This window comes from Mustela putorius, unplaced genomic scaffold, assembly GCF_011764305.1.
Source record: "Mustela putorius furo isolate JIRA1106 unplaced genomic scaffold, ASM1176430v1.1 tig00000145_pilon_pilon_pilon, whole genome shotgun sequence".
Classification (NCBI taxonomy): Eukaryota; Metazoa; Chordata; class Mammalia; order Carnivora; family Mustelidae; genus Mustela; species Mustela putorius.
Window position 1 is genome coordinate 1,529,172 of NW_025421294.1, and position 27,911 is coordinate 1,557,082.

Below are 27,911 nucleotides of genomic sequence, written 5' to 3' on the forward strand. Positions count from 1 at the left end.
AAGGGAGAGAGAGCTGTTACTTTCATGTGGTCACATTATGTCTCTGGGCATGTGTGTGCACGTGCTATGGAAGGTGCATATTGCTGGGCTCTAGTCAAGATTCACTGAATGAACTCTCTAAGGTAGGATTACATTGTCTTCCTGACAATGTTCCTAACTAAAAGTTGTTATTTATAAACTCATACATATTGTAGCAAAACTCAATTTTAAAGTTTGTAGATTTAAAATAAACATACCTTTGCTATGGAGACCTCAGTAACTCTCAACAGGGTATGCCTTGTAAAGACTTCTGCCTATACTGGTCTCTCTACACTGAACCTAAAAGATGGCCTCATCATACATCCTCACTTAAGTTTTTGCAGTGAAAACAGTGACAAAGTTGAGAGGATTAAGTTAAATGGTCCCTGGGTATGAACCTGTGATGAAAACAGTGGCAAAGTTGAGAGGATTAAGTTAAATGGTCCCTAGGTATGAACCTCAGACTAACAGCAACAGACACAACTCTGACTTCATGAGCCTGAATGAAAAGGTAAACCAGTCTCACATATCAAATACACAGAACGGTGGTATCAAATATGCTCCACTAAGTAAAAATGCTTTAGCAGTCATTACAAAGGATGAAAGAGGCTTACCATATGAAAATGAAAGGATTAACAAGACTTTTCATTCACTGCATGAGAATGCCCCGTTAGTTATGCTTTCTAACCATGTCATCATAATAACTGATGAGGGGAGGAAGGTCAGCTAGGTTTCTAGGCAACTTTACTGTGGCAAAAATGACTCCTGGCTACTAAATTGTATCTGGACTAAATGCACTATAAATAACCTGATGGGAACTTCATGCTTTGGGCTCTTCTGGGTATGGGGTCTCTTAAAACTGACAGGTCCCTTGTGGGGCCCCTATAAGTTGTATTAGGGAACTGTTGTAAGAGGTAGTGGCTCCTTAAGGCCTGAGAAGGATGTCATCACCTTGCACCTGAACTGTATTGGATGAACTGCTACAGGACTTCCGCTGCTAAGGGGGACTGCCTGATGGTTTTCCGGCAGTCCATGCTCCTGTTTAATAGCCCCTGGAGCAGCCAACCCATGCCACGTGTGGCCACAGTTATCTTTTGAGTTTGAACGTGTACACCTAAAAAGATCCCTTTTGGTCAAAGCTATAAAATAGCTCTAGATGCATAAATTCTATAGTTATATTATGATTGTTTAGTTAAGACCAAAGAGACCCCTCAGGTGGGTGGAACAGTAATAATTTCCTAAATATTGCTAAGTTTTAATCTCACACTGAATTAATTAATAAATAAAATTTAAAATGAATAGATTTTTAAAATAAATTTAAATCAAAAATTTTTAACAAATAATAAATATTTATTTGCCAGAGAGAGAGAAAGAGAGAGAACACAAGCAGGGGGAGAGAAAGCAGGAGAAACAGGCTCCCCACTGAGCAAGGAGCCCAGTGTGGGACTTGGGACTAGGATCATGACTGGAGCCAAAGGCACACACTTAACTGACTGAGCCATCCAGGCACCTCTGAATTCACATTTATACTTAATTTTGTTTACACTAAAACTGAATAAAAATAAATCAGAGATTCTGTATTTACTTTAATTATAAAGCAATGAAATTATCCCATCAATTTAATCATTGTAAGTAAAGTAGATAACATAATGTGTAAGACTTTGAAAACACTGTAACTCAAAATAATAGAAAACAAAAATGAGTGAACTACTATTGAATTCTGGGCACTTCTGTGACAGGACACAAATTTTAAAATTTAATAAAATTCTACATTTTCTTTTTCTCCCCTCCACCCCTTTAAGTTTATTTTACCTTTAAGCAATTCATCGTGGTGCTCAAACTCACAACCCTGAGATCAAGAGTCTCATGCTCTTCCAAATGACCAAGCCAGGCGCCCAATCCTACATTTTCTTAGCAAAAAGTTTCTTAAGTCAGATTTTCCTTTCAAACTGCTCTTCACATTTTAACTGGAGTTTCTTCTGAAGAATCACTTTATTAACAATTGCAAATGTCCTTTTAACATGTATAATGTGTACCATATGCTAGAATCAAATACTTGAAGAAGTTGGAATCTTATGAATACAGCCAGGACAACAATGAAGAGAGTCATGAACAAAAACATCACAGTCCACACAGAAAACATTTTGGCACACAGCACAAACATAGACCTGCAGAGAAAAAGAAAAGAAAATTTAGACAGCAGTTTCCAGAAGTACAGAACAGCTAGAAGACATTCAAACTGCTTTGCTCTTTTAGATCTCTATCAATTTTCCCTACCCATCTACCTACTTTATTACTTTCAATATACTATTCTCCAATTTAAGGTGATTATTTTTCAAAAAAACCCATTCCTTACAAATGAGAAAATTACTTTGTCTTGACTCCTTAAAGTTTCTTGTATTGTAAAACATTCTTAATTACTTCGTTTTAAGTAACTACTGGGGAAGACACCTAAGCTTGAAATTAGTACTACTTTCAAATGCTTAGATCATTCCTCTGATTTGATTACAAAGAAAATCATAAATATTTAACACAGATTTAGTTATTGCTAGGGAATGACCTCACAACCAAACAAGTTATATTCCTCTTTTATTTAACTATTAAAGAATATGGAAAAAACAAATTTAAGACAAAAAAAAATCCATTATTCCATCAATATTACATATATGGATACTTGTGCCTTGGGGTGAAATTTCCAAGGCAGCATTATAAACAGGTTAAAAATTATTACATCTCAAGGGATGTCTGGGTGGCTCAATTGGTTGGACGACTGCCTTTGGCTCAGGTCATGATCCCGGAGTCCCGGGATCGAGTCCCACATTGGGCTCCCAGCTCCATGGGGCGTCTGCTTCTCCCTCTGACCATCTCCTCACTCATGCTCTCTCTCACTGTCTCTTTCAAATAAATAAATAAAATCTTAAAAAAAAAATTATTACATCTCAAAAGGCACAAAAATAAAGACAAAGTGTTTTCAACGACTTTTATTTATTTATTTATTTATTTATTTATTTATGTTTAAATTTATTTGGTAGAGAGAGAGAGATCCCAAGACAGGCAGATAGAGAGGGGAAGCAGACTCCCCGTTGAGCAGGGCCCGATGAGCAGGGAGCCGATGCGGGGTAGGGGGATGGGGTGGTGGTGCTTAACCATCTGAGCCATCTCAGGTGCCTCAAGACAAAGTGTTTTTAAAAACTGTCAAGTGAGGAATGCCTGGATGGCTCAGTAGGTTAAATGGTTAAGCCACTGCCTTTAACTCAGGTCTGTATGGATTCCTTGCTCAGCAAGGAGCCTGCTTCTCCCTCTGCCTGCTCCTCCCCGTGCTGTGCTCCCTCTCTCACTCTGACAAAAAAGTAAAATCTTTTAAAAAAAACAAACTGTCAAGTGATTCAAAGGTGGCTCTAGTAAGGATGAAGCTACTGATGTCCAAGAAGGATGTAAAACTTAATAAAATCGTTTTATGAATTGTGAGAGTAGAACAAGCAAGCAATCCTCCCAACTAATATTTCATACAGGGCATAAAGCATAGTTTTAAATATGAACACATAAATTCATAAAAACTTAAAACTAGACAGCTGTCTTATTTGCATCTTTACATAAGTGTATACATTCAAACTGGTCCCCCTCAAAAATTTAAAAGATATTTTCTCACTGGGACAATGGGGGAACAGCCTTTGATCTGTGGCCACCTTTAGCAACAACTTCAGAACAAACTGTGAAAGAGCTTGAAAATACCATATGGAGAAAGAACTCCTAATACTTCCAACTAAAGACTGTTTATTAATTAAAGGTAAGTGGATTTTTAATTTAAAAAAAATTTTTTTTAAGGGGAGGTTGTTTGTTTTAAGGTTTCATTTATGTGACAGGGAGAGAGAGACAGCAAGAGAGGGAACAGAAGCAGAGGGAGAAGCAAGCTTCTCTCTGAGCAGAGAGCTTGATGCAGAGCTCCATCTCAGGACCCTGGGATCATGACCTGAGCTGAAAGCAGATGCTTAATGACTGGGCCACCCAGGTGCCCCAGTTTTTGTTTTGTTTTGTTTTTTAAGGTTTTATTTATTTAAGAGAGAGAGACAGAGAGCATGAGAAGGGGGTAGGGAGGAATAGAGGGAGACAGAAAAGCAGGCTTCCTGCTGAGCAGGGAGTCTTGACATGGGACTATCTCAGGACCCCTGGATCATGACTTGAGCTGAACACAGACAACCGACTGAGCCACCCAGGTGCCAACTAAAGACAGTTTAAAGTACCAAAATGCTGTTACAGAAAAATGAAAATGCAGAATTATAACAAAGACTATTTAAACCATTTTACTCCCATTTTATCAGGAATTTATTTATCAGTTTATTTATCAGGAATAACCTGATAGGAGCTTGATTTTCGGTAATATACTAGAAACTTCTAATGTTATTTCCTCAATATTTCTTACATAATACTTAATATTTATCTATTTATTTATTTAAAAAAAAAGATTTTATCTATTTATTTGTCAGCGAGAGAGACAGCACGAGCAGGGGGAGCAGCACCAGGGTGGAGGAACCAGGCTCCAACTTGATCCCAGGACCCAGGATCATGACCTGAGCCAAAGGCAGATGCTTAACCAAATGAGCCACCCAGGCATCCCAATACTTAATATTTAGAAAGTAGATGAACTTACATGTTGGTCTTTCAATTCCCCCTGACATCCATAACAAAATCTGAAAAGAAAGTTTAAGAATCATTTTGTTAGGAATGCATTCCTTAAAATAGCGTAGCAAAATCTCAGTAACAAGAATCCTGTAATTAGTAAGTATATTATCTTTACACATGACTTTTATGAGAAAAACTGAATTAAGAATACCAATAACTTAAGAAATTTTACAGTATATTGCAAGATCATCTCAGAAAGCAAAATCCTACTTCAGAAAATCTGTTAAATTTTATTTTCATCAAGGTTAAATATGAGCATGCTTTCCCTCCTGGGATTCTGTGAGGGAATTACACCCTACAGAAAATAATCTGAGTGACTATTCTGCAACTCTCCTGAGAATAGCAGGTAGCCAGTATAATTCCAGATGCACAGAACAGAAGCTAATTCATGTCTGGATAGCTAAGGGCTTAATTTTCAAGAAATGGTTTTAAGAGTTAGAAGTTCTCAAAACTTAATACAAAATATAGCAGCCCTCTCCTTACCAACCCCACTTCATTTCCAGTTCCCAAACACTTTCGAAACTTGTAACTGTTTGATAGCTACCCTCACTTACAGTGCTATTTCTTGTTTTTCTGCCATTGGCTATAAGCCTCTATCTAAGGAAGATCAGAATTTAATTCTCTTTCAATCCTCTTGATCCCACAGCATGTACATACACATAAGTAATGCCATTCTCAATTCTATGTACTGCAATAATTTTGAATAGAGTAATATTAAATGCTTAGCTTATTAGGACTATATAAACATATTCAGCGGTGTCTGGGTGGCTCAGTGGGTTAAGCCTCTGCCTTCAGCTCAGGTCCTGATCTCAGGGTCCTGGGATTGAACCCTGCATCATTACATCATCGGACTCTCTGCTCAGCGGGGAGCCTGCTTTCCCCTCTCCCCTCTCTCTGCCTGCTTCTCTGCCTACTTGTGATCTCTTGTCTGTCAAATAAATAAATAAAATCTTTAAAAAACAAAAAAGGCTTATAAATTTAAAAAGGGACAAATGAGGAATTTAAAAAATAAATAAACAAACATACTCATCTAAGCCATATAAAACAACTCTTCCAATCTTCAAAACATTTTTTTTCCTGGAGTTAATAACTATATTGTGGTCCACAAGCTTAGTTTTCTATATAATTACCACCAGCACACCCTCAACTTTTCCCTGAAAAATCTAAATGTCCTCTCTACATTCACCCACATCAGGAATTCCAGTTTTCACCCTCTTGGTGACCTCTCTCCTGGAACATTCTAACCTTCTCCAAACTGGACTATTTTGACATGTGACACAAAAGTGTTATTCTGGAATCTCCCCTTATCATCATCCTAGGGCTTTCTTTAGACACATTTGAACTAGAACAATATTCCTATTCTCTTCCGGTCATTCTCTTTCTCAGTTCCTCTGAATCATCACTTCCACAGCTTCCCCAGAAAGTCTCTTTTGAAAGCCTCACAAGTCTGAAAATGTCTTTATTCTACCTACATTTATTTTTTTTTTTAAGTTTTTAAAAGGTTTTATTTATTTATTTGAGACAGAGAGCAAGCATGAACAGTGGGGGTGGGGCACAGGCAGAGGGAGAAGCAGGCTTGCACTGAGCAGAGAACCTGATGTGGGACAGATCCCAGGACCCTGACATCATGACCTGAGCCAAAGGCAAACGCTCAACTGACTGAGCCACCCAGACGGTCCTCTACCCAACATTTAATTGATAGGTTTGCTAGGTATGTCATTTAAGTTGGTAACAACTGTCCACATGTTGAAGGAAATCTTGCTCTCTGGCAGCATCCAGTATTATTGAGAAGCAAAATAATTTTAATTCCAGATTATGTGACCTAATTTGCCCTCATCAGAAATGTTTAGTTTTTTGCTGCTTATTCTAAAATTGCACAATGATAAACTCTAGCATGGGTCTATTTTCTCTGTTAAGACTCCTGAGAGTCCCTTTCAAGTTCTGTCCTCCCATAGCAGAAAATGTCCTTTAACTATTTCTTCCCTACTCTTCATATGATCTTTTCTCTATTTCTCTTATTATTCAATACTAGACCTTCTGGATAAACCCTCTGGTTTTATACCATGAAAATCAGCTAAGGCTGCAAACTGGGAATTTTTTTTGTTGTTTTAGAGAGCTGATTTTTCAAAATATACCATACTTACTATTCAGAGATGGGCTTAGGGAAATTAATAGATTTCTGGAGATCCAGATCTGTTTAATAATGACTCATTTCAGTCAGAACCAAGGCATTCTACCATCTCATTTTCCATTTTAGAAGTAATCTTGCCCAAGTTAACAGGACTATTTTTTTAATGTAATAACAATGCATTCAAACATTACTCTACCACATATAACAGATTATAGATTAATCAACACTCATATACTTTTCTCCATTATGTTCTTCTAGAGGAATTTCTTGAAAAGCATCCAAAGGAAATAAATGATGGTAGGACCGAGCCAAATGTGGAGCAGACACCAAAGTGAGACCTAACAAAGAAAGCAGAGAACCATGTTTAATAGCCCAAACCTCGTTAAGACAATGGCTGAAATGTCAAATGATAGGCTAAATATTTTCAAGGTTTTTTTTAGGTTTGCTGGTACTCATTTCTTCATTTACAGATCACCTTAAAAAGGAGATTCCAGGATGGAGTCTGTTTTCTGTCATTAATCGTGTGACCTCTCTTGGCTATTTGCTTACTTAAAAATGAAACAAATTTCTACAATGCAATTACTTTTTTTTTTTTTTCAATGCAATTACTTTAATTCCTCATTGTCTTTACATATATTTTACAAAGGTTAAGAGCTGCAAAGATGTCTCCTGGATCTACTGCAAAGCCTTTGAAGAACAGACTCCTTTCAGAGGGAGAATCAGAAAACTCCTGGAATGTCATGTTTATACTTAGAAATGGAGTATTGGGCCCTCTGTAAAAAGAGGAATCCTTAATATTTACAGTTACTTTAAGAGCTACATAGATAAGAAGTTATTCAAGATTAATTTACTGGATAGAGAACAGCTAGTTTCTTACCACAGATTTTACATTCAACTGGAAGCTCACAGTACTTGGCCCGACACTGTGGGCAGAAGTATCCTCCTAATGTAAGTCCTGGCTCAGTGTTGCTATCCAAGTGCCTGTGGGAGGAAACAGCACTTTTAAAGTGGTATAGAAAGATGGGAATGGTTACAGCAAAACGAAGTACACTACCTTGATTTTAAAATCTTGAAGCTGTTTCATAGTTCATTTAAGCCAAGGTTTTCTTCTTTTCTCTCTGCATTTCTGTTTTGAATAGCATATATTAATGTCTGTTTTTGTGTGTGGGGGTGTTTTTGTTTTTAAGTAATCTGCACATCCAACGTGGGGCTGGAACTCACAACCCCAAGATCAAGAGCTGCATGCTCTCCTGACTGAGCCCGTCAGGTGTGTTGCATTAATGTCTTTGAATTCACTCATTTTTTTTCTTCTTGAGGGGCTCATCTGCTATTAGTTCCATCCAGTACATTTTTCATTTCAGACCCTGTATTCGTCTCTAAAACTTTGATTTGGGTCCTTTATGTAATAGCTGTTTTAATACTTTGTCTACTAATTCCATTAACTGTGTTGTTTCTTTTCTTTTCTTTTTTTTTTTTAAGATTTTATCTATTTATTTGACAGAGAGAGATCACAAGCAGGCAGAGAGGCAGGCAGAGAGAGGAGGAAGCAGGCTCCCAGCTGAGCAGAGAGCCTGATGCAGGGCTCGATCCCAGGATCCTGAGATCCTGACCCGAGCCGAAGGCAGCGTCTTAACTCACTGAGCCACCCAGGCGCCCCTAACTGTGTTGTTTCTAAGTATGTTTCTGTTCCATGAATCTCTCTTTGATATGGGTCCTATTTTCCTATTTCTTTCCATGCCTGGTCATTTTTTGTGGGTGGGGTACTAACCACTTCTCAGTTACATTATCATAGGTGTCTTTGTGGGCTAAGTTTTTTCATCTGATAAATGCATATTCTTAAATTTAATGTCCAACTTATCTATTTATTTTGGTAGCATAATTCTTTTTTTAAATTTATTTTTAACATATAATGTATTATTTGAGGGGTACAGATTCATCACTCTTACACAATACACAGTACTCACCATAGCACATATCCTCCTCAATGTCCATCACCCAGTCACCCCATCTTTCCCTCCCCCTCCCCTCCAGCAACTCTCAGTTTGATTCCTGAGATTTAGAGTCTCTTAGTTTGTCTCCCTCTCTGGTTTTCTCGTTTCATTTGCTCCTCTCTTCCCCTATGATCCTCTGCCTTGTTTTTAAAATTCCACATATTAGTGAGATCATATGATAATTGTCTTTCTCTGATTGACTTATTTCCATCCATGATGTTGCAAATGCAAGATTTCATTTTTTTTTCATGTCAGGCCTGGTCATTTTTAATTGGCTGCCAGACATTATGAATTTTTCTGTTTCAGATGCCGGATTTTTTGGTAATGCAAATAATATGTTGGGGCTTTTTCTAGAATACAGTAAAGTAACTTGGAAATAGTTTGAACTGTTCAAAACTTGCTTTAGAGTTCATCAGGCTGTCCAGAACAGCTGTTAGTCTAGGGTTAATTTGGTTCCATTTCTGTGGACTCTATTCAGAGCCCATTGTTAAGATATCCCTCCACACTGGTAGGACCATGAAGTGTTTCCTGCCCCATGTGGGCTCCTACAACTATGCTGCCTGCTCCTCATCAGGAGTTCTTTCCTGGGCCTCTAGTGGCTCCCACACGAATGTGCTGATCATGACTCTGCTGATAACTCATGGGGAAGTCTCTGCAATCTAGAGAGCTCTCTGTACATCTCTTTACTTTCTAGCACTGTGCCTGGAAAACTACACCCATTTAGCCTCCCCCAACTCTGAACTTGGTGTCTTTACCTGACCAAGACCCCCAGGCTCTGCATGGGTTTTCCTTCCCTGTACTGCAGCCTAGAAATTCTCTCGAGGCAGTAAGCTGCACTCACAGGGCCCACACCTCATTTGCTTCCCTTCCTGCGCTGCTTGTTGTCCACATCTGAAAATCATTGTTTCATATATTTTGTCTGGTTTTCTGGCAGGAGGGAGGACAATACATTCAGTCCCTTATTGTACCTTTATAGCTGAAGACACAACTCTTATTTGTGATTTTGAAAAATTGCTTTTAGTTTTATAATTACAAAAATAAAAAGCTCTGAAGTTAAAACACAGTATGTTCAAAAAGGCCTAGGAGCCATCCCTTTGCCTTTCTCCACACACTGCCCAGGTAAACATTTGTTTAGTTTTTACTTTTTATTTCTGTTACTTTTTTTTTTTTTTTTAACATTTTATTTATTTATTTGACAGACAGAGATCACAAGTAGGCAGAGAGGCAGGCAGAGAGAGAGGGGGAAGTAGGCTCCCCGACGAGCAGACAGCCTGATGTAGGGCTCGATCCCAGGACCCTGAGACCATGACCTGAGCCTAAGGCAGAGGCTTAGCCCACTGAGCCACCCAGGCGCCCCATAAACAAGTATGTATATCCAGTGAAATGCCCACCGTCATCTTAGATGAGTAGCAGCATACAATACACTTTTCTCTAACCCGCTGTTTTACTTAGTAACAGAAGATTTCTCCGCAGGAGTAAACAGAGATAGTCCTCACCCTTGTTACAGCTATGAAGACGGTAACCTTTTACGAAAGCCATTGCACCGCAAGCGCACATAACTCAGTTATGTTCTTTTATTTATAACTTATAGGAAAGAATTTAAAATGTCAAAACATAATCACTGACAGTTTCAAGGTTTTTACTTACGCCATGCTGAAAGAGGGTTTTGCATCTTGATCAGACAGAGAAGCAATGGTATGCTGAGGAAATCCTTCAGAGAAGAAAATGTATTACTTTCTTTTTTCAAGCAAATAGCAAAATTCTAGGACTAGGAACCTAAAAATGTTCCTACCAGAGAGCCCACAGAGTTATACAAAAGTTCTCTCTCCTGCCTTTCAGATTTATTACAGTATGGCCAAGCTGACTGTAATTCAGGTCATGAGAAAAATTAAAAGTAGAGAATGTGGGGCAAAGTTCTGTCTGTACATATGGTTGCAGATTCTAAAGTTTATAATTATCTAATTTAATGACGACACATACTGCTTTTAAAAAGAAAATGTTTGTAAGTTTTAAATACTTCAGACATAATGGAGGAATCTATTACATAGTTGTCCACTTTCATTTTCTTATTATTATTTTTAAAGATTTTATTTATTTGACAGAGATCACAAGTAGGCAGAGAGGCAGGCAGAGAGAGAGGGGAAAGCAGGCTCCCCGCTGAGCTCCCAGGACCCTGGGATCATGATCTGAGCTGAAGGCAGAGGCTTTAACCCACTGAGCCACCCAGGCACCCTGCCCAATTTCATTTTACGTAAGAATTTACTTCTATGTTTAAAATCCTGGAATGCCTAAACTCATGCAGTCTGTCTTCCATACATATTTTTAAATTGAAAATACATCCAAGAAAAACAAAAACCATAAAAAAAAAGATTTCATTACAGAAAAATGTTAAGTCTATCTACATATCAAAGCAAGTAAGTAAGGGTACATGGGTGGCAGTCAGTTAAACATCTAACTCTAGATCTGGGCTTAGGTCGTGATCTCAGAGTTATGAGATTGAGCCCCACACCTGGTTCCACGTTCAGCACAGTCTGCTCAAGATTCTCTTTTCTTCTCTCTGTCCCTCCCTGTGGCTTGCACATGCACACACTCTCTCTCAAATAAGTCTTTTTTTTTTTTTAGTAAAGATTTTATTTATTTATTTGACAGAGAGAGACACAGTGAGAGAGGGAACACAAGCAGAGGGAGTGGGAGAGGGAGAAGCAGGCTTCCTGCTGAGCAGGGCGCCCGATGTGGGACTCCATCCCAGGACCCAGGGATCATGACCTGAGCCAAAGGCAGATGCTTAATGACTGAGCCACCCAGGCATCCCTCAAATAAATGTTTAATAATAAACAAATATCTATTTTATTTTATTAATTTTTAAAGATCTTACTTATTTGGGAGAGAGACAGAAAGAGCAAGAGCAGGAAGGGCTGACAGAGGAGGACAAACAGACCCCGCATTGAGCACAGAGCCCAATGAGGGGCTCGATCCCAGGACTTCGAGATCATGACCTGAGCCCATGTCAGACACTTAACTGACTAAGCCACCCACGCACCCCTAAATATCCATTTTAAAATAACATAAAATAAACACTTACCCATGCGAATAAGTGAACATTCAGAACTTGAGCTAGCAGGTGGAGGACTAACATGATGTGTCAGCAATTCTTTGTAATGGCTTTCATCTAAAATAACATGGTATGTGCCTAATCAGATGAAAAGTAAAAGGAAAAAAAATTAGCTTTCCAGGCATAGGTACCAATCATAGTTTCTTTTCTTTTTTTTTTAAGATTTTATTCTAAGTAATCTCTATACCCAAGGTGGGGCTCACACTCAAAACCCGAGATCAACAGCCACATGCCCTTTTGACTGAGCCAGCCAGATGCCCCTCAATTGTAATTCCTATGCAATTCTGTAAAAGTTTTACCATTTGAAAATGTATATTTTCAAAGTAAGTATTTAGGTTAAATTATCATTTTTCAAAAACCTCACTTAAATGACATCTCTAAACTAACTTCTCCAGGAATAATTATAATCACAATATAATTAAAGCCAAGTTGTAAGATCTTTACAAAGTATTACGTATTAGTGAAATTCCTAGTGTTTCTTTTTTTTTTTTTTTAAAGATTTTATTTATTTATTTGACAGACAGAGATCACAAGTAGGCAGAGAGGCAGGAACAGAGAGAGAGGAAGAGAAGCAGGCTTCCCGCTGAGCAGAGAGCCCAATTTGGGGCTTGATCCCCGGACCCTGGGATCATGACCTGAGCCGAAGGCAGAAGCTTTAACCCACTGAGCCACCCAGGCTCCCCTCTAGTGTTTCAAGACTTATAATGCTTCCTCTAAACACTGACATAATTACTGTAAAGTCCCTGCATTTTGAGATGATATCTTATAGAAGCAATGACACATTTAAGATGACTATCCATATTATGGATTTCAGGCCATGAAGTGACTTAAATTCAGTACCTTAAAAGTAGATGAAAACATCCTAATTAATAAATTGTTACTTCTTACATAGTAATTATGAATAAATATTGAGGAATCTAGATATATACCACCAGTTTCACGAGCAAGTACAGTGCAAACCCGAACCTCTGCAGACAATCCAATAACAGACACTCTTATTTTAGCTGACTTTAGGGTCTTCATAAAGTCCATGTAAATGAAGGATTTTGGGGGAAGAAAAAAAAATGCAAAAATTAACATACTTGAAAAACAGAATTTTCTGAAAACTAGTAATAAATTCACTACAGAATTCTCTTTAGAGTTATGACTCTGGTTTTGATTATGAAAAAATGCAGTGGTTCTACCTTGATTAGATCATAGATATTAGATGGATCACAAGTTGTGAGGCTGCTAAAGATGATTAGGACTTCTCTACTTGTATGTCCAGGCATGTGTCTACAGAAAGATAAAATATATTCCCATTAGGTATAACTAATTAATAAAGACTTTACCCAGACAAAATAGTCCATGTGGTTTATGTGTTTAGACTACAGAGTATCTCATTTGTTTTAACATTGCAAAGGAATGAACTGGGTATATTCTAAACATGTTAATGTAAATTTTTCTAAAATTAGCTACACAAAAAACTGATTCATTTACTGTTTCCATAAATATTTACTGAATACTCTTTTAGGTTCTAGGAATAGAGTAATAAGCAAGAATGAACAAGGTTTCTGACATCATGAAGCCTACAAACCAGTAGATTCATTCTGTGCAAACTCTAAAGTGTACACTGGAAAAGTATGACAATACCATATGGATCAACTTTAAGGTGTGTCTTGACAAAAGTAGCATGCTTCTTTTTTGAAGGGTATAATTTAACCTCATGGTGATTCAGAGTGATAATATTCATAAACATTAATTTCTGTGTATCATTTAATTATATGATAATTTAAAGGACTTGAAGACACAATGAACTATTTTCCCCTATCTAAAAGGTATCTATGCTTTTTGGAGCAATTTTATCAGCTATTTACACTTTCCTGCTTCTGTCTGCATTGCTGGGCCCTCGGATTTCATTTGTGGATGCTTCTCTTGAGCCTACCTCTAATGCGGGTGTTAGCTCCTTCTCACCTACTTCAAAACTAGAAAAATGCCTATTATACAAAGGTATAAAAGTCACGACAGACTTCCAGAGATAAAATATATGTGCTAGCACTAACAGAATATTTCCATTAGGGTCTTAACAACCTTCCAGATATCTGAAGTTGCTGGAAAAGCATGCTACTAATGTGCAGATGTACTACAAAGTAAGGAAAGTCAATAAACATACAACAAACTCAAAACTATTATGCACATTACATTTCATAATTTCATAATTTTTAACAAAATATTTTTCCATCAACATTTCCTTTTATACTAATATTGCTACAGTTTTAACTGTATTTTTCTAAAACCTCTAAGAATCTATCTTACCAACTCAAACGTAAAATAAAAACTACAAGTGGACACCACACTAAACATCATAAATGAGATTACATATTTCTCTTAATGGTTTCATTACTGCTCAGCTTAGGAAGATACATATCAATACATTATCATCTCAACTCATTCAAAACAACTGGACACCAATTATAAATAAAAAATTTGAAATACCAACTTTAGAGTTTGCATAGCCATGCTTAAGGAGTTATAGAGAGATGGTTCTCCATGGCAGGTCATATCTACAGCTTTCTTCAAAGATGTTATATGTTTCCTTGGGTTTCCTAAAATAGAAATAGAATAATCTACTCATAACATTTTATCTATACATTACAGAAATTTGTTTCTCCCCAAACTTATCTATGTTGTTAAAGAACAGAATCCCTTTGATTTACATTTTTAACAAGTTCCACTTTTACCAGAGGCATTTGTTGTATCAACTTTTACTTCATACAGAAAAGACAAAATAAAAAAGTTTCTATGAACTGGCACACATTTTTTTTAAAAAAGATTTTGGGTTTTTAAAAAATTTATTTGACAGAGAGAGACACAGCAAAAGAGGGAGCACAAGCAGGGGGAGTGGAAGAGGGAGAAACAGGCTTCCCGCCGAGCAGGGAGCCGGATGCAGTGCTCAATCCCAGGACCCTGGGACCATAACCCGAGCCAAAGGCAGACACTTAACGAATGAACCACCCAGGTGCCCCCACATTTTTTTTTTAATGTGAGGCTTGAACTCATGACCCTGAGACCAAGAGTTGCATGCTCTACTGACTGAGCCAGCCAGGTACCCTATTAGCACATATTTTAAATATTATTAACTTAAAGTGCAAAACTTTTTAATTTTAAGACTCAAACATTTTCACATCTCTGAAGTCATGCTGCATCTTCCAATCATTGGCAGCCAAGGAGCACCTGTGACGCAGACATCACTGCTCCCACGTGAACCTACGAATGGCTACCGCGGCCTTTTTCCAAATGCATCACGTACTTTTTTGTACTATTCATGCTTAGTCTCACTGCCACTTCAAGTGTTTCTACAAAAGGTTATTAATGCAAAAGGTTCTATTTTTATGTAGAAAGGCAAGGAACAGAGCAGTGAGGTATAAATTTATTACTAGTGAAAAAAATTCATTAATAAAAGAAAAATTCCCTATTTTTCTTCAGGGGATTAAAAAAAGAGCTTTAGAAGACCTAAGAAAGGAAGATTTCTGCAAATAAAAACAGCTGTATTATCTTCTGTTACCAAAATAACATCTGAAAAGATTGTCTATTGCTATTTTCTCACACCAAACAATACATTTTTTGGTGTGAACAATTTATATATATCATCTAGCACTGTAACAAATTTTAACTGCTAGAATGCTTCCTTCTTGATGGCTCATAAAATAAAAGTATCTTACAAATGATGGAATCTCAGAATCAATGACATATGGTACTCTTCAAACATTTTCTTCTATTTCAACACTGTCTTCATATTAATTAATGAAAATCAAAATATCATGAAATTGATTTGATCAGGTAATTCATCAAATTACCTCCACACTATTGAACACTTCTTCCCAATTTGTCACTACTGTTACAAAGAGCGTATTTGTAGAATGAGGTTTTTTTCTTCTTTCATAATGTTTCTTAAGTATAAATTCCAAGGAACAACCATTTTTCTATCTTTTCCCAAAAATGTTAAATAAATTAATCAGTCTATCAACACTATAGGTACCAGTTTTTCCATGGTTCCATAAGTAATATACTGCTTTTTAAACTTCATTTTGTTCATTTAAAGTATATAAAGTAATAAAATACTGAGTGGTTTAGATTTTCGATCACTTGTTTGACTAAAATTTCTTTTTTTTTTTTTTTTTTAAAGATTTTATTTATTTATTTGACAGAGAGAGATCACAAGTAAGCAGAGAGGCAGGCAGAGAGAGAGAGAGAGAGGGAAGCAGGCTCCCTGCCGAGCAGAGAGCCCGATGCGGGACCCGATCCCAGGACCCTGAGATCATGACCTGAGCCGAAGGCAGCGGCTTAACCCACTGAGCCACCCAGGCGCCCCAAATTTCTTTTTTTTTTTAATTATTTTTTTAACTTTTTTTTTTAAAGATTTTATCTATCTATCTATTTATTTATTTATTTAAATTTTGTTTGTTTGTTTGTTTAAGATTTTATTTATTTATTTGATAGAGAGAGATCACAAGCAGGCAGAGAGGCAGGCAGAGAGAGGGGAGGCAGCAGGCTCCCTGCTGAGCAGAGAGCCCAATGCGGGGCTCGATCCCAGGACTCTGAGATCATGACCTGAGCCAAAGGCTGAGGCTTTAACCCACTGAGCCACCCAGGCACCCCAAAGATTTTATTTATTTATTTAACAGACAGAGACCACAAGCAGGCAGAGAGGCAGGCAGAGAGAGAGGAGGCAGCAGGCTCCCTGCTGAGCAGAGAGCCCAATGCAGGGCTCGATCCCAGAACCCTGGGATCATGACCTGAGCCAAAGGCTGAGGCTTTAACCCACTGAGCCATCCAGGTGCCCCTTAATTCTGTTTTTTTTTTTTTTTAATTAACATATAATGTATTATTAGCCCCAGGGGTACAGGTCTGTGAATCGCCAGGTTTACACACTGTACAGCACTTCCCATAGCACAAACCCTCCCCAATGTCCATAACCCAACCACCCTCTCCCTAGTCCCTTCCCCACAACAACCTAAAATTTCTTTTTTTTTTTTTTTAAAGATTTTATTTATTTATTTGACAGAGAGAAATTACAAGTACACTGAGAGGCAGGCAGAGAGAGAGAGAGAGAAGGAAGCAGGCTCCCTGCTGAGCAGAGAGCCCAATGCGGGACTCGATCCCAGGACCCTGAGATCATGACCTGAGCTGAAGGCAGCGGCTTAACCCACTGAGCCACCCAGGCGCCCAATTTTTCTTTTTTTTTTTTTAAAAGAGTTTATTTATTTATTTGACAGAGAGAGATCACAAGTAGGCAGAGAGAGAGGAGGAAGCAGGCTCCCCAGCAAGCAGAGAGCCCGATGTGGGGCTTGATCCCGGGATCATGACCTGAGCCAAAGGCAGCGGCTTAACCCACTGAGCCACCCAGGCGCCCAATTTTTCTTTTTTTTTTTTTAAAGAGTTTATTTATTTATTTGACAGAGAGAGATCACAAGTAGGCAGAGAGAGAGGAGGAAGCAGGCTCCCCAGCAAGCAGAGAGCCTGATGTGGGGCTTGATCCCGGGATCATGACCTGAGCCAAAGGCAGAGGCTTTAACCCATTGAGCCACCCAGGCCCCCCTAAAATTTCTTTTTTAATATCTATTTAATTTCTCTTTGTATTCTGGTATGAATTATCTGTCATCTTTGTCCATTCATCAACGTATAACTTCTTCACGTTCTTATTTATCTGAGTAAGTTTTAAAATATCTGCCATTATTTAATACATATTTCAAGTATTTAGTCTCAGAATCAAAAAATTTTAGAAACAAGAAGTACCTCACTAAGTCCAAATCTGTCATTTCATAAGTAAGAAATGAATCTAACAAGTTAAAAGATTTGCCTAAAACAACTACCTACCCGACAGCAGTACCATCACTTAAACGTACATCTCCTTGCTCTTCACCCACTTCTCTTTCTACTATGCCATACAAAAGAGTTTGTTCATATCCTACTGTATTGTGAGCATAGGAAAAAGGTGAATTAGTTTACTGTCAGTGTGGTTTACAGCAGTGATTCTGATCAGAGAGACAACGGGTGCTGTCAAAAGGCCTATCAAAATACCTAGAGGACTTTCATCCCTATATACATATGACTTCCCTCACCCACAGAAAACTACTCTGAACGTGAGAAGGGTGCAAGACGGTTGGTCCTATGTCCTTTCCTTGGGGAAACCAACCTGTCCTCTCAGTATAACAAACCAGCTGCTCCCCCTGCTTCCATCATCCTGCTCCAGGTACAGGCACATAATTCAGGCCTACCAACACAATACTGCACTCTGGGTCATTCTGCTCACGGGTGGGCAGGTCAGAAGCAGGGTCATTTGGAGACCTCTCTGGGACTTGTGCTGAAGCTACTGACTATGAGGGATATGCAGACTTGGGGCTAGTAACAGACATCTTTTCACCTTACAGAAATCCTTCAGAAAATGAGGTCAAACAGAACTAGAAACCCTGGAAACTACTATGTGTGAAATCAGCCCTCCTTTAGATGTGAGTCAATAATTTCCCTTGTGTGCTAAAGCTAGTTTGAGATTTTTTTTAGTTACTCATAACTGAATTTCTTGATCACTCCAGGCTAACATACATGTCACTCCTCACTGCCATAGTGAAAAACTATTAATTAATGACAAAAATATATTATTTCACACTCATCTGTATTGGTAAGGATGAAAGGATGAGAAACACATTTAAAGGATAGCATATTTTGGAGACATTAAAACAGAATCAGTGATGTGAATTTGTTACAGCACATATACCAAAGCAAATGAAACCTGCACTACCTTATTTTTTTTTTTAATTAACATGTAATGTACTATTTGCTTCAGGGATACAGGTCTGTGAATCATCAGGCTTACATATTTCACAGCACTCCCCATAGCACATACCCTCCCCAATGTCCACAAACCAGCGACTCTATCCCTCCCCCCACCCCCACCATTGCACTATCTTATAAGAGAATAAAATTTAGTTTAGGCATGTCTTGTAAGAAGAAAATTTGAATTATTAACAATAATTGAAAATTGAATTATTAACAATAACTGCAACTCAATTTTTAAACCCTTTGTTCCTCAGAGGTTTAACTTTTAAAAAATAATTGAAAATTGAATTATTAACAATAACTGCAACTCAATTTTTAAACCCTTTGTTCCTTAGAGGTTTAACTTTTAAAAAATTAATTTTAAGAGTAAGTGGATTTTTGGAGTTGTTACAATAATTTTATCTTAATACTTTCAGGATAAGAATCTGTAAGCCTTATATAAACATTTACATTCATTGCAGTAGTATCCATTACCGTACAGAACTCAATTTAAAACAGTTCATCTTAGATACCAAGAGTTTAATGGAGGATTTAATGGACAGGTTATTAAGAGTTTCACATGGATAGCATAAAAGAAGTCTCCATTTTACTTATTAGCCAACCTTCTGAACAGGGTTACAAGGTTGAGTAAATAAAGCCAAGTCCTTGAGTTCTATAAAGGTAATTTTATGCATACCTGAGAGTTCAGTCAGTTTTTCAGCTCTTTTACTCTTTGTTACAATTATTCCAATCTCAAAATAAAAACAAAAATGATTATTAACAAATTATTTCTTCTTCATAAGAATGTACATAATGAAAATAAATTAGTAATTACAAAAGGCGTAAGTAACATATGAGAAACTTTTTCTCATGCTTTTGACAGAAATTTAGCTATGAGTTCACTGTACATTATTTAACTTTTAGAATTGTCTTGTCACTGGTAAGTGTACCAGAAACTGTTACAAAATCTGGGTCATACAGTAATTCACAGAACGCATGTCCAAAATTTTAAAAATAAATTAGAACTGGCAGTAATAGCAGGAATCTAATTCTGAATTCCATCACTTATCTACATACCTGACTAATAGGATTTTGATCAAAATATTCTTCTACGAAGTATTCCAATAACTGTTTAAAGAAACACAAATATTAGATAAGGGCAAAATTTTTTTTTTTTTTTAAAGATTTTATTTATTTATTTGACAGAGAGAAATCACAAGTAGATAGAGAGGCAGGCAGAGAGAGAGAGAGAGGGAAGCAGGCTCCCTGCTGAGCAGAGAGCCTGATGCGGGACTCGATCCCAGGACCCTGAGATCATGACCTGAGCCGAAGGCAGCGGCTTAACCCACTGAGCCACCCAGGCGCCCAAGATAAGGGCAAAATTAATAACCACACAGAACATGTTCTGTGAAACCCACTTATCAAGCATTACTTCTCATGATTTTTAGGCTCATAGATTTTCAAATATGTTTAGTAAAAATATTAAATAAACAAAAATAAATTTAAGAACATTCAAATAAATAAAAATCACAATATTAAATAAATGTGAATTTTAAATGGTAAGTGATGAAATGGGTTTAACAGATGGAACCAGGGCACTGGGTGGCTTAGTTGGTTAAGGATCTGACTCTTGATTTCAGCTCAAGTGGTGATCTCAGGGTGATGAGATTAAGCCCCAAGTCAGGTTCTGTGCTCAGTGGGAAGTCTGCTGGAGATTCTGTCTGTCCCTACATCACTCCCTGTCACATATGCTCTAATAAATAAATCTTCAAAAAATAATAAGAAAAGATAAATAAAAGATGGAACCATCTGGACTTATGAGATAGAAATAATCTAAACATGGAAAGCTCCAATGAAGCCAGAAACGAGAGAATGAGCAGAAATGAGGATGCATTTTGATAAATTAGGAATAATCTGAATGTGTTTCTGAACTGGGGGGAAAGATCTGAGTAAGTCCAAAGACAATGAAAAGCAAGACCATGACTGGGGTGAGAGGACAGAAATTAAGAGCATAAATAATTAGCCAGTTTGTTCATTTTTCTAAATAATGTGATGAAACTTCTAATTAGTTATAGTTTGTATTAACTCAAAAAAGTGCATTCTTTAAGAAAATTTCTTCATGGGAATGTGTAATATTTACCCAAGGGTAGAGGGTAGATAGAAAGAACTATGACCAAGTCCTAGAGCATTCTGGCATTCTAAAGTGGGAGAGAGGAGCCTAAGAAGAAACAGAGACTATATGTGACCAAAGTCAAAAGAAGGATGTGTGGGGCGCCTAGCTAGTTCGGTCCTTAGAGGGTGCGAATCTTGGTCAAAGGATCCTGAGTCTGAGCCCCACATCAGGGGTAGAGATTACTTAAAACAAAACAAACAAACCAACCAACCCACCACACAAACAAAAAACAAAAGAAGAATGCCTTTGAGGAAGGAAGAAGTGGTCAACTATTTCAGTTGCTATTAAAGATAAAAAGGAGTTGAATTTCACTTCCTAGAGGTTTATGGTGGACCTTGAAAATGTAGTTGTGAAAAAAACACTCCAACTGGAGCGTGTTAAAGGTAGAATGCTGCAGACATTCAACTGTGGAGAGTTGATCAATACTGCAATAAAAGACAAATATAATCTAATAAATTTTACAAACTCATGTACACGAAGTACCCGAAAAGGAGCAGGGGATTCTGGAGCATAATGCAGTCCAGCTGTAGGACTCAGTTTCTACCTCATCCTACTCCTCTGAAGCCCCATTCACCACTGAAAAAAATCCTGAGAACTTCCACTAATACTCTTGCTTTTGGAAAGAAGTGAAGAGAACGAGTATTCTTAACTTTTTCCTCCTCTGTTATGAATGAATAGGGAAAGAAATAAAGAACTGACCTTCCTTTTTAGAAGAGAAGAACCCAAGCTTCCACTTAATTGAGGGAAAGAGTTCAAAGGCTGGAATAACCTCATGGAAATGCATTATTTCCTCCCTCTCCTGCCCAGTTAGTTAAACAAGATACAGGATGGTTAATATAATCTCAGAAGATGAAACGAAGCCCTGTAAATCCAACAGAGTCTGCACACCACCCAAGCTGAGCCTCACCCCTTTGGTGCACACCATTTCACCCCAGGGGCTACTTTTAGGCCACAGAAAAGTAGAAAAGTTCGGTACCCTGAACTACCCAGTCTAAAATCAAGCTTTACAAGGGAAAACATGATCCACACAAAAACCTATTCATAGAGGTTCCCAGCAGCATTATTCATAATGGCCCCCAAAAGTGGAAACAACCCAAAGTTGTACACAATGGAATACTGTTTGGCAAAACTACAGAAAATTTTTGTGTTTGTTTTTCTACCACCCCCCCGCTTTTTTAAAAAAATTTTATTTATTTAAGTAATGTCTACACCCAACGTGGAGCTCAAATTCACAACCCTGAGATCAAGAGTTGCATACTCCTCTGAGCCAGTCAGGCACCCCTGGGTTTTCTCTTCGTAATGATAAAAATGCTCTAAAATTGACTGTGGTAATAATGTTGCACAACTACTGTAATATTCAAAAACCTGTAACAGTATATTTTAAGTAAATTAACTTTATGGTATATGAATTATGTTTTAATAAAGACCTTATAGTAAAAAAAAATTTTTTTTTCTTCGAATTCAGCATCCTTTTTCACATTTAGTATAAATTAAAATGGTTTTACAATACCTTTAAAGTACAAGTCAGTCTATTTGGCTTTAAGTCTTGGTCTTCCATTGTTCTTGATCCATCTACTACCACATAAAGATGACGCATCTACCAAATATAAGCCACAAATACAACAATTTTCAAATAAATTTTTGGCCAAGAAGTAAAAATGGCATTTAGTATTTACATATTCTACACATACTTTTTTTTTTAAGATTTTATTTCTTTATTTGACAGACAAGAGATCACAAGTAGGCAGAGAGGCAGGTAGAGAGAGAGGGAGGGAAGCAGGCTCCCTCTGGCAGAGAGCCCAATGCGGGACTCGATACCAGGACCCTGGGATCATGACCTGAGCTGAAGACAGAGGCTCTGAGCCAACCAGGAGCCCCTCTACACATACTTTTTCTTATATTTGTCTAAAACATTTATTCTCTTACTACTGTTAATTCTGTCATGACAGAATGTTTCTCTAACCCAACTAGCTCTTGTATTGGTAAAGAAAAAAAATGTCAACATACCATTCCAAGTCGAACTTGTCCATGGTGCTCAAATACTCTGTTAAAATTATGTAAACATTTTAATGGAATGTCCTCTGTTATACCCCCCAAAATACAACTTTTCAACTACCTGCATTTTTCAGTGAAGCAAATTATTAACTTATGTGGTCCACATAATTACAGGAATTTTGGACAGTTCCTGAAGACCCATTTCCCTTCTGAGGCACTAAGTTGCTGGTTCTTTCCCCTTACTCAAGAAATAAAGGTCAGTTTCCCTAGAATACAGCTGAAATGAAGTACTGAGGAGTGGGTATAGGTGGACAGAAAGGCTTAAAGGACTCTATTTAATCTTTTGTAACACACAAAATTTTACATACCTTTTTCTCTTTGCTTTGAAGAGAATGTCTTCTATTGTAGCTTTAAGTGATCCCGATTCATCTTCTTTAAGAATCTCCCTAAAAGCATTATTTACTTGTTTGAAAAGCTAAAAATTTATTAACTCAAAAGAAATGAAAACATATATTCACACAGAGATCTGCACATGAATGTTCATACCTGCATTACTCATAAAAGCCAAAAAGTGTAATCAGTCTAAAAGTCCATCAACTGGTGAATGCAAGAATGAAAACATGGTATACAATATAATGCTATCCGGTAATAAAAAGGAATGAATTACTGATCCCTGCTACAATATGGATCAACCTTGAAAATACTGTTATAGGAAAGCAGCGAGACAATACTGATCACATATTCTATGATTACATTTACATGAAATATCCAGAAAGGCAAATGCATGGAGACAAAAAGTAGATTAGTAGTTGCCTCTGGCTAGAGACAGGAATGAAATTAATCGCAAACAGGCATGAAGGATCTTAATGGGGTGGTGAAAATTTTCTAAAACTGATTTATGGTGGTGATTGCACAACTCAATAAATCTAAAAAACCGATGAATTTTAAGTTGGGAACAGGTGAATTGTAACATGCGTTAAACACACTTCAATAAATTTTAAAAACCAATCACTGAACGAGAAGAGAGACAAAGTTGTAAAGAACAGGAAGAAACAAGGTGTAAAAGAGAAGGGAGAAATAATGCCCTACGCACCATGTCCTTTCATAGCCTCCTTCCCATCGCTTAGTTCTTTCAGGTTCTTCATCCATTTTTTCCTTTAATGGATTATTCAATATCCTGTAAAAACCACTGAGTGTGAATTTTCTAAGAATATTTGGCACCAAATTCATACATTTAAATGTGAAAAGTAAAGAGAGGGAAGCAAACATACAAAGTAAAAAACAAAGAATGCAAGGTCATCCAATTCTTTGCTATTTATTTAATAATCATTGTTGAATGAAAATACTGAACAAAATCCTCATGGAACTCTTTTTCCCATCCGTAAGAAAAAATACAAATGTCCACACACGAGTTTGGCACCAAGAGAGAGAGATAAGCATCTTTCTAAAATTTTTAAAAACAAAAATCCATTATTATCATAGGATAAAACTACAGAATTATGGGAAGTGAGAGAAGGTACAGATGAAACAAGATTAGCTACAAATGATGGTTATTATTATAGCTAAGTGATGGATCATGGTGCTTCACTCTACTACCTTTCCACCTTTGTATATGTGTGAATTTTCTTATTTAAAAAAAAAAAAAAAACTCTGGGGCTCCTGGGTGGCTCAGTGGGTTAAGGCTCTGCTTTTGGCTCAGGTCATGATCTCAGGATCCTAGGATCAAGTCCTGCATTGGGCTCTCTGCTCTGCAGGGAGCCTGCTTCCCCCTCTCTCTGTTTGCCTCTACGCTTGCTTATGATCTGTGTTAAATAAACAAACAAACAAAATCTTTTAAAAAAAATCTCTAAGTAAGCTCTATGGTGAAAGTGGCACTCAAACTCATAAGGTGGATACCAAGAGTCACATGCTCTACTGACTAAGCTAGCTAGGTGCCCCATCTAATCATGAGTTTTAAAATGAAATGTATTATTTATAAATGGTAAAAGCTTATGGCTCATAATTCAAAAAAGGACAAAATATTAAATGTTTATTATGCTCTCAACTATTAAAAAATAGGAGATGTTTAGTAACTCAATAAATAGGACACAGTTTCATCTAGATGAAGGTTAACTGGTTTTTTGCTTTATTACTTTCTGTATTTTCATGTGAACATGAATTTTTTTAATAATCGGGGATGAAAATGGTGGTGGGGGAAATCTACTAAGCACAGCCAAGTAATAAACATTCTAGTCACATCTACACTTCCATCTTCCCAAATGGTATATCCCTCCCCACCCTATGCTCCCACTTCCTTTGGCTTCCTTCTTCCATATACGATCAAAGGAATCCTAAGGGCTAAGAAGACATTAAGGCACACAAATCCCCTCACTGACAGGAGAAAAAATTAATTTCTGTAATAAGGACCATAAGCAAGACCTTACACTTCCACTTATATCATGGTTTTCTACAGAAAAATGTATTTTAAAATCTAGAGAACTGACTTATCATGGACTTCTGAAATGAACATCTACTGACAAATTGGAGACTGCTTTAATGGTATCACTGCTTTCTGTGGCACCTGCTATCATCAGGTATTATTTGCTAAAGTTCTGTATGCCTCTCACTGAATTGACAAACCATTCCCGGGCATAGGAAGAGATCTATTGGTTTCAGGAAATCTGGTGATCTACTTTAACATACTTCGGTAGAGTGCCTGAAGCAAGGACAAATGACTTAGAATTCTAACATTTGTATTATTTCAATGCCCTGGGCTAGTGCTTGTAAATTTAATGATGACTGCAGGCAGAGGATATGGTGATTAAATGAAGTTTCTGATCCTACATGAAAGTTTCTGTATTTACTGTGAATTATAAAAACCAAAGCTTACATAGTATTCATGATTTTTTTAAAAAAGATTTTATTTGGGCGCCTGGGTGGCTCAGTGGGTTAAGCCACTACCTTCGGCTCGGGTCATGATCTCAGGGTCCTGGGGTCGAGTCCCGCATCGGGCTCTCTGCTCAGCAGGGGGCCTGCTTCCCTTCCTCTCTCTCTGCCTGCCTCTCTGCCTGCTTGTGATCTCTCTCTGTCAAATAAATAAATAAAATCTTTTAAAAAAAAAAAATAATAAAAAAAAAATAAAAAAGATTTTATTTATTTATTTGTCAGAGAGAGGGAGAGCGAGAAAGCGAGCACAGGCAGGCAGAGGCAGAGGGAGAAGCAGGCTCCCCGCCGAGCAAGGAGCCCGATGTGGGACTCGATCCCAGGACGCTGGGATCATGACCTGAGCCGAAGGCAGCTGCCCAACCAACTGAGCCACCCAGGCGTCCCCATGATGTTTTTAAACACCAATTCTTACAAAGTCACTACGGCCATCCATCATACCAATATTTAAACGTCTATTTTATTCTTAGTTTGCTACTTTTAATTTTTCTGGAAGTTCAGAAACGCAGTGAGAACTAAAGAACAGAAGCTGCAAAGAGGCATACTTCTGGCTCACTACATCCAAGGACTTCCTAAGTAGAGCTGTCTGCACTGGGAAATGACAGGGATAGGACAGAGGTTTTATGATCCCGTAACTACTGACGTTCCAGGGGAAACTGGAAGTTTATCATGGATGTTATTAACGGAGCAGAAGGCTACGCATCCTAGAGAAAGATGTACTTGGCGACGTCTTAGGTCTGTTATCTCCAAAAGATCCGTTTCCTGAGGCTCCGACTCCAGAAAAGCCACTCTGCCTAGCAGAAGCCGGTCAGTGTGATTCCTGTCACACGAACTCAGAATGCTGCTGCAAACAAACGAGATCTGCACCCAACATCGCAGTTTATGAAGCTTTTATTCACACATCACCCTGCCACGCTACGAGGCGTGGGTGATCACTGTCCTGTTTTCATACATGGAACTCGAGGTTTAAAACGCTGGTAACTCTCTCGAGGTCACACAGCCGGAGGCAAGTTAAACTCGAACTCAAGCCCACAATTCCCAAAACTCGCATTCCGCTTTAGGGAAGGAGAGCCCGGCCCTGGACTGCAGCCCCGGATGCTTCCGTGCAGCTACAGGACGGCAGCTGCCGTCCTCCCGCTCCACACGCTCCCTCCCACCCTCCATCCACAACCTGCTGGTCGAAGCCCTTCAGCCTCCGCCCCCCTACCCTCCCGCCCGGCCGCGAAGGCCCCTCCTTGCTGCCGCGCTCCCCAGACCGTCTGTTCCCACCTTGGCTCCGCGAGGACCTCTACCCGCGAACTCGCCCGTCTCGTAGGACGCCGCTCTAGCCGGAAGCTCCGCCCAGTCTGCGCGGAGGCCTCTGCCGAAGTCCTTCCCCCGAGCGCCGCGGCGACGCACAAACGTTCCGGATGATGAGAGCGTCGGTCGCGAGAGCAAAGGGCTCGGGGACGGGGCGTTCCAGGAGCTGACTTAGGGTGCGAGGAGGAGCCTCTTGCCGCACTCTCAGCCGTTATTCACAGAAAGGCAGGAAAAGTGATGTCTCCTCGGCCGGGTAGCCGTCGGACCGGGATTTTAGGAGCTTGAATTTGGTGTATTCTGAATGCAGCAGCAGCAACTAAGCCAGAACCTTGCCGTGCAACAGTTTTCTGGGGCTGCTCCGCTGCCCTGTTCCTGCAAGAAGTATTATTGAGCACCTGCTTTGGGCCTGATACAGTTCTAAGCACTGAGTAAATAGCAATTAAAGACTAATCCCTGCCCCCCGTGGAATTCTTCTATGAATACATTTATCGAGACAAACATACTGTATCAAATGGTGATAGTGCAAATAGAGAAAAATTAAGCATGGAAGGGGAAAATGGTACCAGCTTAGCAGAGTGCAAGTCAGAGGAGTCCTCACTGAGAAGACAGTCGAGCCCTGACCGAATGAGGAAGGGAGTTAACCATAGTTACAGCTAGGGCAAGCAAGATCTCCTGAGGCGAAGGGAACTGCAAGAGCTACCGCCCGGACGTGGAAACACATCATGTGCTTCTGGGACTGAATGAGAAGATGGGTTGAGTGATGGCAGCGGAAGGCGGCTGGGGGCTCTCGACATT

At 38.4% G+C, this 27,911-nt stretch overlaps 1 protein-coding gene across 2 annotated transcripts; it reads right to left on the reverse strand.

The window, feature by feature from the left end:
- Nucleotides 1-1,584: 1,584 nt before the first annotated feature.
- Nucleotides 1,585-27,192, reverse strand: GTF2H2C (GTF2H2 family member C). Of its 2 annotated transcripts, XM_045075246.1 has the most exons (16): nt 27,087-27,192; nt 23,989-24,072; nt 23,264-23,341; nt 22,908-22,944; nt 22,411-22,497; nt 19,805-19,855; nt 19,425-19,479; nt 14,412-14,517; nt 13,117-13,207; nt 12,862-12,949; nt 11,903-12,010; nt 10,468-10,531; nt 7,707-7,810; nt 7,065-7,167; nt 4,667-4,706; nt 1,585-2,186 (listed from the first exon to the last, which is right to left on the reverse strand). In XM_045075246.1, exons 2-16 carry the CDS (start codon nt 24,042-24,044, stop codon nt 2,067-2,069), a joined length of 1,188 nt encoding a protein of 395 aa, XP_044931181.1. In that variant the 5' UTR covers nt 24,045-24,072; nt 27,087-27,192; the 3' UTR covers nt 1,585-2,066. The 2 variants fall into 2 exon arrangements, with proteins under 2 accessions (XP_044931181.1, XP_044931182.1); XM_045075247.1 differs by lacking the exons at nt 22,908-22,944; nt 27,087-27,192 and having other exon boundaries at nt 23,989-24,023.
- Between the last annotated feature and the right edge of the window lie 719 nt (nt 27,193-27,911).